At 39.2% G+C, this 16,961-nt stretch overlaps 3 protein-coding genes across 3 annotated transcripts; 1 reads left to right on the forward strand and 2 right to left on the reverse strand.

Annotated features, from left to right (window-relative positions):
• Nucleotides 1-1,024: 1,024 nt before the first annotated feature.
• LOC126795256 (uncharacterized) lies at nucleotides 1,025-4,034 on the reverse strand. Its single transcript, XM_050522098.1, has 10 exons — nucleotides 3,982-4,034; nucleotides 3,427-3,659; nucleotides 3,029-3,159; nucleotides 2,837-2,922; nucleotides 2,623-2,717; nucleotides 2,300-2,396; nucleotides 2,023-2,137; nucleotides 1,710-1,864; nucleotides 1,472-1,597; nucleotides 1,025-1,336 (listed from the first exon to the last, which is right to left on the reverse strand). Exons 2-10 carry the CDS (start codon nucleotides 3,615-3,617, stop codon nucleotides 1,106-1,108), a joined length of 1,227 nt encoding a protein of 408 aa, XP_050378055.1. The 5' UTR covers nucleotides 3,618-3,659; nucleotides 3,982-4,034; the 3' UTR covers nucleotides 1,025-1,105.
• A 215-nt stretch (nucleotides 4,035-4,249) lies between these two features.
• Nucleotides 4,250-6,103, forward strand: LOC126794937 (uncharacterized). Its single transcript, XM_050521733.1, has 3 exons — nucleotides 4,250-4,931; nucleotides 5,086-5,493; nucleotides 5,639-6,103. Exons 1-3 carry the CDS (start codon nucleotides 4,433-4,435, stop codon nucleotides 6,022-6,024), a joined length of 1,293 nt encoding a protein of 430 aa, XP_050377690.1. The 5' UTR covers nucleotides 4,250-4,432; the 3' UTR covers nucleotides 6,025-6,103.
• Nucleotides 6,104-11,491: 5,388 nt separating this feature from the next.
• Nucleotides 11,492-11,848, reverse strand: LOC126795907 (uncharacterized). Its single transcript, XM_050522633.1, has one exon. The coding sequence runs from the start codon at nucleotides 11,846-11,848 to the stop codon at nucleotides 11,492-11,494; it is 357 nt and encodes a 118-aa protein (XP_050378590.1).
• Nucleotides 11,849-16,961: the final 5,113 nt, after the last annotated feature.

Consider the following 16,961-nt stretch of genomic DNA (forward strand, 5'->3'; position numbering starts at 1 on the left):
TGAAACGTCTGGCACATTTTTTCTAAGTTTATGAAACATGATATACCAAAGTGCATATTTTCTAAAAAGTTAGACACTGTTTACATAGTTTTCCGTTATTAGAATCGTACAGGAGGTTTGGTCACTAAGTCTTGTACTGTGCTTCCAAACTTTGTAGTGTAATGCTTTATTATCTTATTAAAGTTTTATATACACGCCTTTCATGTGTAAAAACTAAAAATCCTGAAATAATACCCCAAAATAAAAATCTCAAATATTACAAACGCTAGGGTACCCCAATTCTTTGAGTTTTGTTTTTGATACCCCCAATTCTTTGAGTTTTGTTTTTGATACCCCCAATTCTTTGAGTTGACTATCACCTGCAGTAATGCTTCGGCTCATCAATCTGCATGTCATATTCAGTCTGAATTATTTAGTATGGGACCAATGAACATATTTAGAACTCCCAAGTCTACATTAACTCCCACTGAAATTCGGGAAATTGTTGGCTTCTTCAGATAGTTGACCGCCCTACCCCGACATTGCCTGTGCAGTCAATTCGATCTGTCTCTAAATTTTTGAGTAAGTCCTGCACTACACATCTGATTTCGGCCAAACGCATTCTTTGTTGTATAAAAAGAATTCTTGATCAAGAGTCACGACTTGTTTTTCCAGTCGAGAACGTGAACGCACACATCTTGAGTACACGGAACTCTGAAATTCTCGCCTTTATGAATCGGGCTATTTCGAATTTTATTGATCTCGATACTAACTTCATCCCTGAGTGCTCCAAAAAGTAGCCTACCATTGAGCTTGAATACCGATCTTTTTGTCATGCCGGCGATGAGACCACTTAGTTAGCCTTTAATATATGAACTGGGTGCTCGTATAAAAAATTTATTCTATTGCATTGTGGTAATCTTACTGCAACATTAAAAATAAATAAAAACTTTCAGCAACAAAGTTTCCTGTTTGTCATATTTTGGAGATAACTTTCTTAGAAATCTGAGTATCGAGTAGCCTTTCTTAATTAACCTTAGTTTATATATAACCTTCACTTTAGTTACATCCGAATCATCTGAAAATTTGAGTACACAAATACGAGGTGTTCTTACTACCAAGCTAGTCATTTTAGCTTGAGAAACCCTGCAGTTGCAGAATCCAAAAATTCCTCAAGTCTTTTTGCTGCAGAAGATAAAGTCTGATCGCTTTTACAGAATGCAAACCTGATGTATCTATCCTGATAGCTAAAACCCTCCTGAGCAAGTTTCTCCACATATGAGTCTGCATGAAAAAAGCCACATCCTGGCACAGCCACTACTCCCGCTTGTTGTATTAAGTTTCTAACAAATTGTACCTGAAAACATGTAACATTATCACTTAAACAACTACAATGAATACAATATGCAAGAAGCATGCAGACATGCAATTAACTCTGACAAAGAAATGAAACTTCTTAATAACATCCCAACAACATAGAAGACAAGCATACATCAGAAACTGGACACTTTTGAGGTAGCTCGGCAAATAAAAAGAATGCACCCTGAGGCTTAAAATGAATCTTGAATCCAATTCTGCCAAGAAAGTTGATGATGTAGTCTCTCCTTGATTCATAATCCTGAGCATAAGAAAGATTACTGTAAATAATGGAACGTCTTTATCAATTGTTCAACACACAAATAATTGAGCTACTATACTTTCCATGAAACTAACAAAATTAAAGACCTTACACTTCTCAATGATTCAAAGTATTCAGGGGGACTTCTTAAAGCAGTCAAAGCAGCTTCTTGGAAAGGTGCTGGTGCAGAATCTGTAACTTTAACATGAATATTTCTGATAGCACAGGCAATACAGGCTGGAGCAATTGCCCATCCCACTCTCCATCCTGATAGACAAAATTCAAGGTTCCAAAAATAAACAGTGAGATTCTAATAACTTTGGAGTACAAAGCAACCTTTCAGCTGTGCATGAGAAGCAATGAGGAATGGCCGAACGTAATCTAGTAACAAGCATAATAGAATTGAAGGAAAAGATAGCTATGACCTGTGACACTATACGTTTTAGATAAGGATGATGTTATAATGGTCCGCTCTTGCATTCCTGGCAACGACGCAAGGGACGTATGCTTCTCACTGTCAAATGTGATATGTTCATATACCTGAAGATTCAAAAGAAAATTTTCTGAAAGTTAGCAGTAAAACTGTACGGTATTTGCAACTTAAATTTTAATTTTATTTAGGAGGCTGAACAAATATCTGCTGTCATATATATATATATGAATGCTTGATTAATTTGTTACCGCAGCAAAACAATATCGTACCTCATCTGTTATAGCTAGGCAATTCCTGATTCGACATTCTCCAGCAATAATGTCAAGTTCAGCTTTTGTGAAAACTTTGCCAGTTGGATTGTGAGGACTGTGCAAAGTTTACATCAATAAACCTCGTAATGTCATATTGCTTTATTTACAGATCCGTACAACAACTAATATTTAATCCTTTAGTAAAAGAGTAGGGAATATTATATATTTGTACTGTAAATTCAAGTTAGAATAAATTGAAAAAAAATAGTGACCGAACATGTAATCTATATGGATGATGAACTTGCAAAACAGTCATAACATAGGTACGAATGACTTCTAACCTGTTAAGTACTACAGCTTTTGTTCTCCGAGAAAAAGACTTCATGAGTTTTTTAGGGTCCAAGGTCCAATGAGGTGGATTAAGGGGCACATATACCTAAGATATTCCATAATTGTATTGACAAAAGTAAGTACAAGTTTATACGATCAATGCATATTGCATGCCGGCAATGATAGGTAATAAAAGACAGTGATATAAGATGCAGAGAGGCTTACTGGGACTCCCCCAGCCATCTTAATACACCCCTCATATGTTTCATAACAAGGGTCAAACAGTACAACTTCATCCCCATTGTCTATAACTACCAAACAGAAGACGAAAACAATATATCACTACATATGAACCACAGTTATTAAACCAATTGAAAAGGAAAGAAATTAAGTGTCTGGGAAATGTAGGAAAATTACCAGCAAATGCTGCTGCAGCAAATGCTTCAGTTTGGCCGCAACAAATAGCTACATCAGTTAGAGGGTTGACATCCAATCCGTGCATTTGGTTCATTATGTCTGCCACGTGGTTACATATTCCTTGTACGTGCCTGAGTTTAAAAGTAAACATTGGAGGTCAAAGCTTTAGATAGAACTTGGAGATTGGAGTCATTTTTTTCAGTCATTGTGAGACTCTCCTTAATTACAGTAACATTAGAGGTCCGTTGAATTTAATTATATACATAACATATCAATGCTACCCAAATGAGGATGGGCCGGTAAAAAAAACTCAAATAAGCACACATTAATGCCAGAAAGCAATTTCAAAAACTTGTTTGTTGGAGAAACTGTAGAAGCCCAAATAGAAATATAAAAACCTGTACTGATTGGAGTCGGAATTGATAGCTGAAATGGCAGCGTCTTTGATGTGGGAAGGTGCAGGGAAGTCGGGAAAACCTTCGGCAAGGTTGATGGCGTTACATCTTTGAGCAAGATGAGACAGTTCTTGAATTGGTGATGCTGTGATACTCTTTGCCACACTCGATAACATGTCTCGTCTCTCTTCCATTGCTTATCTAGTTATCTCTCTCGCTCTGTGTATCTATCTCCACTACTTATGAAGAGAATATGTATTTTGTTAGACAAAATCGTTGTGAAAATAGATTAACACTATACACGGTGCAAGGTTATTTAGAAATTAAATTATAAAATTTAAGAACAAGAAGGTAAAAACCAAAATAGGTGTGTGTAGTTGTAATTAACTAAACTAAAAGAGCTGCTGTGAATTTGGATCATTTTTTCAACCTAGGCCTAGGCTCTAACCATGGGCTCCCTCTTTAGCAGTTCGGTCCCTAATGTCCAAAACTCAACAGGCCCAAAAACAATTATGAAGTCGACAAATAAAAAAACACCGATTCAACGAAAGTACGTACCCGTTAGCAGCTGCGATGCGGCGATGCCCGTTATTTTTGGAAGACGTTACGAGTGAATTACCCACTTCTCGTAAAACCAAGTCTGGTGGAGTGGTGGATATATAGTGAAGGAAAGAGCTAGGAAGGAGCTTCGAATCTGTACAGATGTGGTGCCCGTGACCCATATGGACCCTCATCCATAGCACTCTTTTGTCATCTATGTGACAATGATTCGTTGGCTATTTATTTCCCTTCCATACAACAGTAATCTAACCAAGCGCGGCCACACTCGAAACCAATTATTGAGAGCTTCTTAATCGATCGGTTCATTGTTATCTCTTGTTCACAGCAGGGCACCAATCTGGACTGTAGCTAAAAAGTAGAACGATCCCAGATAAGTTTTACAATATTATATAATTAGCTTCGATCAGGCTTCAGTTTTCAATTTATAATTAGTTAGATTTATTGATCAATGAAGAATCATATGCATGTATGTAATGTGAGTAGTGACGATGAGAAGATCATAATTAGTGACGAGTCTTCCCGGGTGATATCATCAATAGAGCCTTACTGCTGGTGGAGATCAGCGGCGGAATACGATGAGTATGTTAAGCTCAAGTTTGAAGGCGGCCTGCCAGACGTGTCAAGGCTGACACCAAGGATAAGAGTGTTCAAAGAGTTGGAGAGATTGGCTTTGGTTGCTAGTGGCACTACTGCAGGTACTCATGAATTTCATTCTCATTACAGTGACGGTGTGAATGAACTCCGCCACAAGCTCCTCACTTACCGATCAGGTGATTTCTGGATGCCTACCGGAGGAATTAGTAAGGACAATATGGACATTCCACCAGTGGCCACTATTCTCTTGGTCGGCTTCTCTGCTTCTGGCAAGAGCTCGCTTGTCAATTTAATGTATAGTGTTTTGGGTCGCTCTGGACTCGTACCTTTTGCTCAAACGTCCTCCTCCTCAGGTAGTACTCCTAGCTAGTATATAAACTGAATCTGTTATCAATCTTATTTGTTTACTTTAATTTGGACGATATATATATATATATATATATATATATATATATATATATATATATCAATTGATTGTTGTTCGTGCGTGTATATGCTTGTATATAGGAAGTGGTAGAACTAAGCTTTTGAAAGAGCACAATGTGGTGAGGTCTTTGCACAGTGGGTTCTGTGTGTACGACTCACGGGGATTCGATTACAATGAGATTGGTGAAACTAGTGTTGGTGAAGAACTGTCAAGTTGGATGAGTTATGGGATTCACCAGAACCAAAAATGCTTAAGATCAGGAGATTTGGACGACGTCCCTCATCATGATTTTGTAGGTGATGATATGCACGATGATTTTCCAACCATGTCCAAATATAATTGGTCTTCTAACTTTGTGAGGAGGACAGTGAACTGTGTTATGGTGGTGGCTAACATGGCAGAGATCTACAAGGCGTTTAAAGCTGGTGATACTAAGCTAATCGAGGCCGCAAGACAGCTTTTCTGCTCGAGTGCTTTCCAAAATTGCGGTAAGTTAATGAGCTTAGCTATACATACATGGTGATGGTGTTATTGGTGTATTACTGTATATATATAATTTGAAATGAATATATATGATATACCGGCCGTTAATTTTCAAATTCCTGATTACTATAAGGTTTTTCTTATACGCAGATGATGAGAAGCCTATCCTGATATTGACACATGGTGACATGTTATCAACTGAAGAAAGGATTGAAGCGCGACTTAAAATATGTGGATGTGTGGGTGTCTCAGAGACGACCGGAGTATATGACATCGTGTGCCTTACAGAGTATGGATTTCTGGCAGAAGAATCAGACCCGATTTCAGCTTATGCCCTCGCAGAAGCAGTGTATAGAGCATTGCTCATATCGGACAGGACCCACTTACCAAAGAAAACACATCAGGACTGGGCATTGCTTGTACTATCCTGGATTGTGTGCTTCATTGCTTCTCTCTTTGCTCTCATTGCTGAGATTTGCTTCAAACTGGGAGGACGTGGACGTCAGAGAGATCACAGCAGGCTACTCATGAAGTAGTAGTTAAATTAGATAGCTACTTTACCTGTGTTAAATTTGAATAGTTCAATTAATTAGTGGAATATATATTATTAATATTTATAAATGGGATTTTCTAAAAAGATTAAATGCCTCAGTTAACTGCATTGAAAACTCTGTCATCGAAACTAACAAGCTAGTGGCGATAATTTTTTATTAGAGGATTGAAACTAACAAATGCAGAAGTTGATATACGGTTCTACCTCAGTTAGAATTTAGCACGTATTTCTCAACGTAATAATCTTATTTTAAATTTTGGACATCAACCCAACAATTTAAAGTTAGACCCAAAGAACCATCTTTTTGTTTCGTTGAGGTGGCGATGTACTTTATACAGTTTTACTTGCTTCGACTCTAAAGCCCAACCACATTAACATATCACAGATGTAAAGAAATAAGCCTACTAATGATAGGCAAGTCCGGTACTAAGAGCCAACCTTGCAATTTTTCTGAGCAACAAAATTATATTCTCTAACAACATGACTAAAAAAGAATAAGGAAAAGTAGTCAAAGACGCCTATATATCCCTGACTATCATCCCAAAATCAAAATCATCACCATCTGAAACAGTTGTCACCTTAACCAACCGCAAGCAATCAAACTCAAAAATAATAGGAGCCAAACATTTCTCCACAACAAAGGAACTAGCCAATCTACCTGCCATACCCTCTACCAATGTTGGTGAAGCAATATAATCAAGCCGAGCACTCAAACCACCCACAATAGCACCAGTGGAATTTCTAAACACCACACCCCACACCTCCCTACTTCCTGACAGAGTCAAAAGCACCATCCAAATTGGTTTTGAGCCAACCAGTAAGAGGAGGAACCCAAGACATTCTAAAAAAACGCACCTACCTTGTTTTAGTACGCCTAACTGATCGATTGCAACTAGTAGTAAAAGAACGAATCTTATAATACACCTGGTCCAAACTAGACCACTTATCCTTCCATAATCTTTGGTTTTCCTCCTTCTAAACTAACCACAAAATCATCAACAACCAAGCAAACTCCTCTCTAGTTAACCGATCTAGACAAATAGATAACCAATCCATCATCTGAGACCCTCTGGGAAATACCTGAAAACTCCAAAAATAAGGGAACCAAGTCTCTAATAAAGCAACAATCTCTACTCATATGTCCAACATTCTCCTCCTCAACATTGCGAAAAAGAAAACCCTCATCAACAAACACCCATTTGGACCGAAGAGCAACCGAAGTCGGGAGAATGGAGGAACAAACCCACCAAAAGTAAACCCTGATTTTTCTTGGAACCAGCTAAAACCAGATTGTATTCCAGAAGCTCACATGTCCATCCCGACCAAAGGAGATATGTCACCATGTAACAACTATCTAGCCAACTGATAAGCAGACTTTGTAGAAAAACGCCTCTTAGCATCATAATGGAAAATTAAACGGTCCTATATAACCCTCAAACTAAGAGAAATAGATAGAATAATCTCCTAATCTTCAGGACTAAAAAGCTCCAGTATTAAAGATCTATCCCACCTCCGGTCAGCAGTAATAAAATCACTAACCTTTCTGCAAACCAGAAACCAGCCTGAAATCACTATGCTTAGGTAACCAATGTGCGTCCCACGCATGCACCTTCTCCCCAATACTGATCTTCCACTGAGTACCAGAACCAAAAAGTCCCTAACCTCAAAATTACCCTTCCAATAAGCAGAAGAATGAACTGGAGACGGAGCATTCCAAAAATCAATGTCTCCCTCCTCTTTAGGACGACATAGCTTATTTCAAGACATCCATTTTTTCTCTGCTTGTTTACTTTCCCACCAAAATAGTACACATCAAAAATAGCCTCATAATTTTAAGAAAATATTGTGAGAATAATGATTACAAAGTCTTAGGAGCGACATCTATTCATCTTCAATTGTTTTCTTTCAAAAATCTTCAATTCTCAACTTTAATTTATAAATCATTCTAAAAAAACTTTAATTTATACATTATTGAAAAAAAATATTTTACACAACTGATTATTTTATTAACTATCTATAACTCTTTATCTACGTGACATTAGGATGAACAATAAATCCTCTGATAATGACAATAAAGAAATGATGTTCACTGTTGTTGCGGAATCCATCATGTAAGCGACGAGGTTCTATAGAAGACATTTAAAACGATTTTTGTGTCAATATGACATTTGAAAGTGCATGTCTCATCTAATAGTAAGGATTGACATGTAGTGTGGTGTCTTGATTGGAAATTGATGGGCATCGATCAAAGTGTGTTACGACGGTGGTGGAGTCTGTGGATTTGGTCGCGATGAAGCTTGAATGTGTGGCGAGAGAGCATGCTGGTGCGTACGTAGGTGATGATCGGGTTGGATTATGAATGCTCTTGTGCCCATATTATCTGAGGTGCCAAAAATAAAAGGACTTGATTGGGGGCATAACTAGGGATTATGGAGTTATATATATGTTGAAATTGTGTTTTTTTTTCTTTGAAGAAAATCATACGATGTTTTATATCATCAAATGTCATAATAGACATTACATGTCCCTCCGCTAACATTATAGATAGACAAGAGGTCATGAGAGAACCCATAATTTGTACATAGCATAGGTCTATACATTAGAAATCTAAATTTCTATGATTCAAGAAAAAAAAACCTATTCTAATGACCAAGCCTAGACTTGGGCCAAAAAACCCAGGACCAAACTCAGTCCAAAGGTCTTGATTCATGTCTCCTCAAATCTAATCTACGACCCTGACCCAAAAGCCTCAGTCCCCACCCAAATATGAAAGATGATCGGATCTGGCAAATGTACACGTCGATCTATCGACGCTGCCAAAGTCCATAACCTTGTGCCGCCACTACAATTGTTGGAGATCTCATACATTTGCGCTACTTCCATACCACCAAAGCATGTGCCGCCACTAGCCATAACAGACTCAAAGATCCGACCCAGCTAGGAACCGTCGGCTGAGTAAAAAGATTGGGAAGGTGATCGATGAGCACCAAAGGAGGGGAGCCTGAGATGGCTGCCATAGTGAGGAGGCTTGTGAAGGCTTCCAATATGAGGAGGATTAAGAGGGCCGACATGGTAGGAGAGTTGGTGAAGACCTCGATAAATGGAGTAAATAGCTTCAGCGGCTAAGGTTGAGTCTAGCCATGTGGTGTAGTCAGCTTAACCTGGAATTGTGTTTTTTTTTACCCAACAAATAAGAGGTTATATATATAATGAGAAATTATGACGAACGTAATGTCAATCAATTGATCCAATTCAAAAAAATATTTAGTAAGCACCAAATATTGTTATAATAGCACATATAACTAGTAACTCGAAAACATATATAGTTGAATCAATTCAATCAAACGAACAAAACATCGTCATTAAACATTCAATCTTAGACCAAAATGTTTGCATCATAAACAAATAATACGGAAAATAAGACGCACTCGCTTTATCGATATGAGATTAATGCGTTCAAAAAGACCTATAAAAGCATAATAGAAAGACCTTTTCAATTTTTGCAAACCATGTAATCTAAAGCTCTTATGGGAGAAGCTCTACTAGCCCTTGCAATAGACTCACCACTTCGGTTTCTTATAATAATTCCCAAACCACTATTGCAATTACCTCTCTTCCATGCTGCATCCACATTCACCTTTGCATAATTAGAGTGAGGATGTCAGTTTGGGTTTGCCAATCGTGAAATGCCGTCTAGGCTTGCGGATAGAGAACTAATATCATGAGCTTCGGACCACCTAGCAAAACTGTCCCGAATGTTAGATAAAGTGGTTGAGGGACTAGGCAAAACCTTCCCCATCACAGCATCACACCTTTGCTTCCAAATCTCAAAGAGATGGTAGCAAATCAACATGAAGTTGTCCCCCTGATCACTTGGAATGGACTTGTAAATCTCCAAGAGCCACTCATCAAAAGTGGTAATCTTCTTTTTGGCTGGAATATAACCCAAAGGACCTCCAAACCACACAGAGGCAGTCCACGGGTACAGCAATAGACAATGCTCTACTGACTCCACATGATCCCCACAAAGGCTGCAAGTAGGCTCATTTATGATTTTTCTTTTAAACACATTTCAATCAGTTGAGAGACCATTGTTCAGAGCCTTCCATAAGAAATTAGAGACCTTAGGCTTGAATGATGGGCTCCATATCACTTTCCAAACACGAGAGTTGATGGAGTGGGAGGAAGAGGCCTTCTGCTTGTCAACAATTGAATTATGTTTAGATGAAATTTGTCTATAACCACTCTTAACCGAGAAGGAACCCTTCTTGCATTTAAGCCAAATAAGCTCATCACGGTCCATGGCACCACCAATTGGAATAGCTTTGATAGCATGAATGTCATTCTCAACCAAGAAACACTCTAGATGATCAATTTGTCAGCTGCGGTTCTCATCAATGATGTCGGCAATAGCGAGAGGAGTAAACCTATAAGAAGTGATGATAGGTTTGATTACTCCCTCTTTATCATTGGGGATCCATCTATCGGACCAAACATCAATACTCCTACCATTCCCAACTCTCCAAATAGCATTCTTTTCAATCATTTCTCTCCCCGCAAGAAGGGAGTTCCAAATCCATCAGAGCCTATATCTTTTTTTGGCTTTTAAAAAGTCAGAGTGGGGGAAGTACCTTACCTTCAAGATTTGACACCAAAGAGCATCAGGCTGCTGGATTAAGCGCTAACATTGTTTCACAAGCAATGCTTTTATAGGCATGTAAGTTTTTGAAGCCTATTTGACCCTCTAACTTACTTTTGCAGAGAAGGTCCCAGTTTTTCCAATGCATTTTGGATTTTGAATCAGCATAACCCCACTAGAAATGGAAATAGCAGAGTTCAGGGACTTGCATAATGAGATTGGGAGAAGAAATATGGACATTGGATACGCTGGAATGACCATGGCTACCGCTTTTATCAATATTTCCCTGCCTGCTTGGGAAAGGATATTTGATTTCCACCCCTCAAGCTTCTGACCAACTCTTTCCCAAATATAGGCCAAGGCATTTTCCTTAGAATTGCCCCAAGTTATGGGCAAGCCTAGGTAAATCCCATGTTAAGAAGCAATTGGGATCTGAAGAACCTCAGCAATAGTATCACGAATCTCTTCAGGGGTGTTCTCGCTGCTGATCACCTGGTGCTCAACAAATGACCAACTGATATAGCATTCGGGGTGTTCTTGGAGAAGAAAACTAAGGTTTTTTTAAAAATTGACCATTTGACCCGAAGCTACACAATAAACATCAAGAATCTGCCTCAGATATTTGGATTCATCCACCGTTGCCTTGGTGAACAAGATAGTGTCATCCGCAAACATCAAGTGAGATAATCCCGGAAAAGACGAGCTCATCTTCAAAGGTCTCAATTGTTTCGAGTCAACTGCGGCAGAGATATTTCTAGAAAGGACTTTCTCAATCGATAAAAAGGGGTAGGGGAGAGAGGATCCCCCTGCCTTAAGCCTCGAGAAGGATGGAAGGAGTTGCCAGCTTCATAACAAGTCTTATCCAAGCCCTATCAAAACCAAACTTAAGAAGTGTGGCCTCCAAGAAATCCCACTCGACCCTATCGTAAGCCTTGTTCATATCTAACTTCACAGCAAGCTCAAATTCCTTCTTAGACTTCTTCAACTTCAAATAATGATAGGCTTCGTGAGCTAAGATCAGATTATCTTGGATTTGTCTTCCTGCCAAAAAAGCATTTTGATGCTCCAAAATCAAAAGATGAAGCAAACCCTTCAGTCTATTTGCAAAGAGCTTAGAAATGATCTTAATCGAATTGTTACACAAGCTGATAAGACGGAATTGTCCCATTGTTTCCGGATGCTACACCTTCGGAATAAGCACAATATTGGTTTTACTCATGATATCCACTGAACAGTTCTCACCAGCAAAGAAAGCAACAACTCTGTTTACATTATCCCGAATCACATCCCAGCTTTTCTTATAGAAAAGCCCTAGAAACCCATCTGGTCCAGGCGCTTTCAAATTACCGAGTTGCTTGACCGCCAAACAAACCTCATCAGAAGTGAAGGGAGAGAGAAGACAATCATTTTGAGCACTACTGATCTGATTAGGGATTGTAGCAGGGGCATCAGCCAAATCTCTAGGCCCGGAGGTGGAGTAGAGTTGTTTGAAGAACTAAGAGAAAGCCTCTCTTTTATCTAATTATCACCACTAATCCACAAGCCATTATCCAAGAAAATATTGTTTATTCTATTCCTGCTGCGTCTATAGACAGTATACAAGTGAAAAAAATTGGTATTTTTATCACCCTCCAACAACCAAGTTACTCTAGATCTGTGTTTCCAGTAAGCTTCCTCCAACTTCCAAGTCCCCTCAATCTCCGCAAGGATAGCTTTTTCCCTCTCTTTGGAACTCGAACTAACATGGCCAGCTTGAAGGTTGCTCAATTCCCCACTAAGGGAATCTATAACAACCTTATTATTCGGATATTTTTGTTTACTCCACTTTTTCAGACTCAGCCTGCAATTCTTTAAGTTGTTATCCCAAACAGAAAAATGATCCCGAGGAGGGAGAACTCCAAGTAGTCAAGACAATATCCAAGCAATCTGGATCTTCCAGCCATATAGCTTCAACTCTAAAAGGCTTAGAGCTCTTCCTCTGTTTACTTTGAGCATAGAGCACAAGAGGGCAGTGATCAGACCCAAGCCTTGGTTCATGAACCACATTAGCATTTGGCCACACTACAGGAGATCAGCATTGCCAACCGACATATCAAGCCTCTCTCTGATCAACCCCTCCTCCTCTTCCTTTCTATTCTCCCAAGTGAAGCGAGGTCCAGTGAAGTTTAGATCAATAAGCTAGTTCATGTCCATGAAATTCTTTAAAAAGCGAACACGGCTCCAGGGCCACGGCACTCCTCATTCTTTCTCACAATTAAGCACAATTTCGTTGAAGTCAGCTATGCAAATCCAAGGTTTCATCGAAAACAATGCCATATTCATCACAGAGGACCAAAAGGCCTGCTTTTGCTCTTTATAAGGAGGGCCATAAAAGAAAGACACTCTAATAGAAATATTCAAATTTTTTAAAAACGATAACAGTATCAATGGTATTACGACTCTTCGACAATACCTCAATCTCAACTTTAGGACGCTACCACAGCACTAAGCCCCCAGCCCCTCAGAGAGAAGGCTCAACTAAAATTCCTTTATAGAATTTGTGCTGCCTCCGAAGATTATTGGTTTGATACTTGCTCTGCTTAGTCTCACATAGGAAGATTACTAAAGGGGAATGAGAACGAACCAAATCCCCCAATTTTCGAACTGTCAAGGCACTACCCAAGCCTTGACAGCTCCAAGAGATTAGTTGACTCATGGATTCCGTGTGGGTGTCGGCCAGTCACCACCGCCTTGAATTGAGGAACGCCCATCGAATAAATTCTTATCACCAATAGAATCCACACTAGCTTCAGACGACACATCCACCCCCTCTGCCGACTTTCTACTCCAAACTCTAGACTCCGCCCCCACTGAACGTCCCTGAGCAGATCGAAAGCCCCTTCTCCTTCCATCCCTGAGAGAACCCCTTCCACTGCCTCTCGATCTACTAACCCTTCTACCACTAGATCTAAGAGCAGTTTGGAGAATGGAGGATAATAGCTTAGTTCTCTTATTCTGTTCACCATTCAAAATGGGGTTGCAGAGATGATAGGGTTTTAAGGTGTGAATGTGGCTTTGGGAATTGATCGGAGGGATAAAACTATGAGGTTGGGATTCTGGGATGATTAAAACTCCATGTGCTTGAAAGTGGGGAATAGAGGGCTGAGTTTGGGTTATATCTTCCATTGGGCCCTTACATTTCTTCTGATCACGTAAGGGGTGGGACTTGATAGGTTGGCTCAGCATGACCTCCACCTAAGGTAATTCAACAATAGAGACAGCTGATTGCTAGGCCAAAGAGGAAATGGGCCTACCTAGGGTTACGAAGCCCTCACTAAAAGTAGTTGTACTACGCTCCAAAGAGAGAGCCCACTCCATCTGAGTTTTGGCCATTGTTACCGCCAGTTTAAGCCAATTAGGGCTTGGGAAGGGATTGATCATGTGAAACTTTTGTTGTGAAGGCGGGAGAAATAACGATTAACCATGAACTGATTTGATTATATTTGAAATTATTCTCCTTGTATTCAGCAAGATGTGTGAGACATGAAAGGAAAGGAATTCTGATTTGATTAGAATTCATGTGCTTTAGTATTTGATTGATAACATGTTTTACTTGTTCAAGATATTATCTCATTTATTATCAGATTATGATATTAAGATTTATTCTTATTATGTGTAATCTTTTGGGAGGATATTGCATGAAATAAATGGGAATCAAAGTGATAAAAGAAATTGGTCAAAGATGAGAATTGAGATTTGATTGAAGATTCAATGGTCACTTATCTCAATTAGAGGAAATCACGATGCACATCATTCATAGTAGATTGATATATTTTCCTTGATATATGTTGATGTGCATTAACTGAGAGTGAGAAGTTTCTTCTCCTATAAATAGGCATTTGGGAAATTGAGAAGTGAGAGATTTCGAGCATATAGAATAGGATGTGATCCTTTTGAGTTTATATTGTTCATTCCTATCTCTCGTACATGATGTAGTGCATATGATAATATAGCTTATCATAAGTTAGCTTGTTATGCTAGTAAAGAGGTTGTGTTGTACAACCTCTACTTGTGAAAGCTATAATCTTTGTTGCATCTCTCATAATTGATTATGTGCTTAGTTACTTGAAAGATTTGCTTCTTATTTGCATTGTTGCACTTGAGATTCAATTATCTTTATGATCATGTGTGTTGATTTGAAACATTCATTCTTCTCATGTGCATTTGTATGACTGATTGAGATCAATGACAAACCTTTGTCTTGAAGAAAGGAACTTGAGTTTCTTTAAGCAGTGTTAAAGTGCTTGAGAATAAACTAAGTAATAGTTGATGACTAGCAGTGTGAGTGTTAGTGTTGCGAGTACAAAATCCGGGGGTCTTGTTGTTCACGCAGCTTGTATCATTCACGGATTGAACAACCTGCAAAAATATGGGGTTAAGGTCAAGGGTCAGCGGTGTGCTAGCCTATGACTCTCTGACACTTAAGTTAGAACTGAGTCAAGACTTGAGCTCGCAGGTTAATGACTTAGAGATACGTTGCCCTTTTTAGGAGGTTTCTAGCTGCTTATAGGCGCATTGGGTAAGTGTTGCTACTATTTCCCGATATGAGAGATTGCTCGTACAATACGTTTTGACTGCTTTGACAAGCTACTTTAGTAGCGCCGACAATGGGGCCTAAGCTAGAAGTGGCATGACTTACCCTGCTAGCTCAGTTCTTTGTCAGGTTGGGCTTACTCCGACAGGTCTGGCGACCGAAACAAGAGGGAATCCTACCATAAATTATCATGTTCAGGGGAGGTGTTAATAGTTAGTCAAACTGTAATAGCTATTTGAGAGTTATAGAGATGTGTGAGAGCTCGATTTACAAAAGCTGTGTGAGAGCTTGAAGTAAAAGAGTTGTGTGAGAACACAAGAGAATTTTGATTATGTTCAGTCTCAAGATTATGAAGAAAGCGTGTTCTGTCCTTCGTAGATTAGATCTAAATTGATTTCATAGGTTAGATTCAGTATTAACCAAGTTGACTTGTAATGCATGTAAAGAGATTTTGTGGAAGAATCTCTACTTGTATGTTATGTATCTCTATTAATTATTAATGGATTTAATGTCGTGTAGATTACATCAAAAGTCTCACAGTGATTTTTATCTTGAGGAAGGTTTCCACTATAGTTAACAAAATGTGTGTTTGTGTGATTTCTTAACACTATCTGACTATATTGTTCTATTCCATACTTTTACGTATGTATATATTATATGCATACAAAGACGTACTGGTATATTTTAGAAGATAAAACACCGACAAATGGTGCGGTCACCAATACACATGCACTCTTAGTCTATGCTCCCTCATCTCAGTTTGCATATCAACATTGTCTTTATATACAGACCGCCTCACTCTTCTCTATCGAAGTACTGTATGTTTTTGCTGGTGCGCCTTGGCTAGCTAAACCAGTATACTTCCATTTCATCAACAAAATTTTATTTATAAAATTGAGCTAGCTAGCGAGCTAGAGCTACGTACTAGATCATATGGCCATGGAAAATTCGGTTTCGATGTTACCTTTCTCATCTACTGTTACTACTCTCGTCCTGATCATGCTACTCATGCATTCAGGTTCTGTTTCACTAGCCATGGAATCGCCCACTGGGAGTACTAACTCCACTGCAGCAGTACTAGAATCCAGAGACCAAACAACCAGCTGCACAATGTGTGACGAGTGCCCCAACCCGTGCCCGGTGCCATCATCACCACCTCCACCACCACCATCACCATCACCTCCGGTTCTCCCCGAATGTCCACCACCACCACCTACGTCTCCTTGTCAAAACACTTGCTCACAGTCGCCTCCAGGGTCCGACGCGCCAGCATTAATCCCGAATCGGCCACCACTTCAACCATATGTACCTAATCCTGGCAATTCAATATTCCCCCCGAACGTTAATCCTGTGTATTACTACAGTCCGCCGAAACCTTATTTTTCAAAATCTGTTGATCTGAAAATGCAGTACTCCACAACCGTAACCTCTATCTGCTTTGTCTTCTTGAGTACTAGTTTCCTAATTATTTCCTTCTTCTAGCCTGCTAACTAGCTCGAAATTAATCAGTCAATATGGCGAGCTGCTATTTATGTCTGCATGAATGACTCTCTCTCTCTCTCTCTCTCTCTCTCTCTCTCCCACCCCCCCCCCCCCCTGTTCACTTGCGATTCTTTTAATTAGTAGTCAGATCGATCTCTATGCATGTACGGTGCATATCCCTTCTGGATCGATACACATGTATATGGCAAAAAGTAGAGAAAATGAA

Source organism: Argentina anserina, chromosome 5, assembly GCF_933775445.1.
Source record: "Argentina anserina chromosome 5, drPotAnse1.1, whole genome shotgun sequence".
Classification (NCBI taxonomy): Eukaryota; Viridiplantae; Streptophyta; class Magnoliopsida; order Rosales; family Rosaceae; genus Argentina; species Argentina anserina.